Source organism: Triticum urartu, chromosome 4 (genome assembly GCF_003073215.2).
Source record: "Triticum urartu cultivar G1812 chromosome 4, Tu2.1, whole genome shotgun sequence".
Taxonomy (NCBI): Eukaryota; Viridiplantae; Streptophyta; class Magnoliopsida; order Poales; family Poaceae; genus Triticum; species Triticum urartu.
Window position 1 is genome coordinate 99,111,623 of NC_053025.1, and position 3,345 is coordinate 99,114,967.

A 3,345-nucleotide genomic window follows, 5' to 3' on the forward strand; every position below is an offset into this window, starting at 1 on the left:
ATTCTTCTGCTTGACACCACCTTGCAATATGCTGCATGAATGGAATGTAGGTTCAGATAAAGAGGCGGAGGGGCGAAGCTGGCACGGAGCACACCGGCGACCGGTCTCGGTCCACGCTGGAGTGGGCAGTAAGTCGTCGGTGAGGTTCCACACTGGATTATCTCCCATGTGCGCCCTTGCATAAAAATGTAGAGCCTTGTGGTTTCATCCTTGCTTATAGTATTAAACAGATGCACTGATTGCGTTTTCTCAGTGGAAAAGATGGCCAGTTGACCTGTTCTTCGAGTCTTTCTACACAAGATCGAGCACGCCACGCTATATACAGATGGAGAGAACTACCAAGACACCTTGACACTGTGCACCAGCGCCGGGGGCGGGCGATGGCCGAGATCACGCCGGCAACCGCCTGTGCTCTCCTCCTCGTCCTCTGTGTTTGCTGCCACCTGCCTCCTCCCGCCGCTTCCCTCTTCTTCAACTACTCCACTTTCAGCTCTCAAGATCAGAAGGACTTCAGGATCGAAGGGGACGCCTCCTTCAGCGTCGGGCGGATCGACGTCAGCGCCAACAGGATCGACGGCATCGGCAACAGCGCGGGCCGGGTGTCCTACAACGCCCAGCCGATGCTGCTCTGGGACAAGGCCACGGGCGAGGTGGCGAGCTTCACCACGCGTTTCTCCTTCGCCATCGGCATCCCCAACATCAACAACAAGGGGAAAGGCATGGCCTTCTTCCTCGCCGGCTACCCGTCGCTCCTGCCGTACGATTCCTACGGCTTCGACCTCGGCCTCACCAACCAGAGCACCGACGCCACGGCGACAGGGGACAGCCGGTTCGTCGCCGTCGAGTTCGACACCTTCAACGACACCCAGGTATCCGATCCCGACGCCACCTATGACCACCTCGGCATCGACGTCAACTCCGTCCGATCCGTGGTAACCAAGTCCCTGCCGAGCTTCAGCCTCATGGGGAACATGACCGCTCTCATACAGTACGACAACGTTTCCAGCCTTCTGTCCCTGACGCTGTGGCTCGGCGATGGCCGAGGCCGGAATTACAGCCTTAGCTCCAAGGTAGACCTCAAGAGCGCATTGCCGGAGCAGGTCGCCGTCGGCTTCTCCGCCGGGACGTCCTCGTCCGTGGAGCTACATCAGCTAAGTTCATGGTACTTCAGCTCGTCCTTGGAACCGAAGGCGGTCACCGTCGCCCCACCCTCCCCTAGGCCTGGCAGTGGCAGTGGCAGCCACAGTTCAGGAGTTATAGCGGGAGCGAGCGCCGGCGCGACACTGTTCCTGGTGCTCGTCATCGTCACCGCAGTAATCTTGATACGTCGTCGTGGGAACAAGAAGAAGAAGCGAGAGGTCGAGGAGGATGACATGGGCTCGGAGGACGAGGACGGCGATCCGGCGGTGGAGATTGAGATGGGGAGCACGGGACCGAGGCGATTTCCGTACCAGGAGCTGGTGGATGCGACGAGGAACTTCGCGGCAGATGAGAAGCTCGGGCAAGGCGGCTTTGGCGCGGTGTACCGAGGCAACCTCAAAGAGCCTGGCCTCGCCGTGGCTATAAAGCGGTTCTCCAAGGATTCGTCGATGCAGGGGAAGAGGGAGTACACGTCAGAGATCAACGTGATAAGCAAGCTGCGGCACCGGAACCTGGTGCAGCTCGTCGGGTGGTGCCACGGCCGCAACGAGCTCCTGCTCGTCTACGAGCTCATGCCCAACCGCAGCCTAGACATCCATCTCCACGGCAAGGGCACCTTCTTGACATGGCCGATGAGGTAAGTTAACTGATGATTGCCCACTCAAACATTGAAATTAATCGGCATGAATCATGTGTCGAACTATATATGTTGATGATTCCTGCTGCTGCATGCAACTACAGGATGAAGATAGTAACCGGGCTGGGCTCGGCACTGCTGTACCTCCACGAGGAGTGGGAGCAATGCGTGGTGCACCGCGACATCAAGCCGAGCAACGTGATGCTGGACGAGTCCTTCGGCGCCAAGCTAGGGGACTTCGGGCTGGCGAGGTTCATCGACCACGCCGTCGGGACGCAGACGATGACCGCCGTGTCGGGGACACCGGGCTACGTGGACCCGCAGTCCATGATCACTGGCAGGGCCAGCGCGGACCTGCTGGAGGTTGCATGCGGAAGGAGGCCGGTGAGTCTGCTGCATGATCCGGCCGAGAAGAACGGGCTGTTCCGGCTGGTCGAGTGGGTCTGGGACCTGTATGGTCGGGGAGCCCTTCTGGACGGGGCCGACGAGCGGCTCGACGGCGAGTACGACAAGGCGGAGGTGGAGCGCGTGATGGTCGCCGGGCTCTGGTGCGCGCACCCGGACCCGAGCGCGCGGCCGTCCATGAGAGCAGCCATGGCCGTGCTCCAGTCCAAGGATGCTAATCAGCTGCCGGTGCTCCCCGCCAGTATGCCCGTGCCGACGTACGGGCCGCTGGTGTCCTTGCCGAGCGGGCTGTCTTCGTTCAGCGTGACACAGTCGACGTCGACAAGCGGCTACGGCACACACACGTCTACTTCGTCCGACGTTAGCACGATCGGTTCAAAGGATTCGTCTTCGTTACTCAAACATCAGTACTCATAATGTTATATTCTTTTTATAGTTCTTTATAGTCGATGATTCATGATTGAATGGGACAGCTCATGTCCGTTGAATTTTCTTCCCTGAAGATGACCTTTTCTTTAACGTAACCCGATTCGCTTAGTTACGCTACGTGCCCATAGTTTTTCTGCCACTTTATAGTTCGTGTTAAATAATTCTTTCCATTTTGTCTACCGCCAAGCCGTCTAGTTATGCCCTCCATTTTACCACTTTTTCTTTTCGGAAATGAGAACTGACGAACTCAGCTAGGAGCAACTTTACCTGGTATGAGATGGTAGATTTTGCCCTTTTTGGCCGCAAAATTTCTCTTTTATTTACAAATTGCTATGCATTTTTGAAAAAACAGTCATTTTTCTTTTGTGGGAGATTCTGAAGAAACTATCAACCTGATACAACTAAACTGCCGTCTGAAACGTTCGCAAATTTCAACCCCACCTGACGAACGTTCATAGGATATTACGGTCATTTCCCTTATATATACATCATGGATATATTATTCTACTGGACAACCACAATTTGGCTGCTTGGTTCTGGATCTTTCCCTTGAGTGTTGCGGATGTACTATTGTCTGGACGTTATTATGCTACTATATGTTGTTCTTGTATATTTTGGAACAATGCAAGTTTTGTTAAATTTTTGTTCTTCTTTAAGGATAATACCAACACCCTTAATCCGTTGTACCTTGAAATAATATTCATTTTTGTTTATATAATTATTTTGTTTTAGTA

General features: G+C 54.6%; 1 protein-coding gene across 1 annotated transcript; it reads left to right on the forward strand.

The window, feature by feature from the left end:
- Nucleotides 1–239: 239 nt before the first annotated feature.
- LOC125550870 (L-type lectin-domain containing receptor kinase IX.1-like) lies at nt 240–2,674 on the forward strand. The gene is made up of 2 exons (XM_048713979.1): nt 240–1,777; nt 1,882–2,674. Exons 1-2 carry the CDS (start codon nt 381–383, stop codon nt 2,597–2,599), a joined length of 2,115 nt encoding a protein of 704 aa, XP_048569936.1. The 5' UTR covers nt 240–380; the 3' UTR covers nt 2,600–2,674.
- Nucleotides 2,675–3,345: the final 671 nt, after the last annotated feature.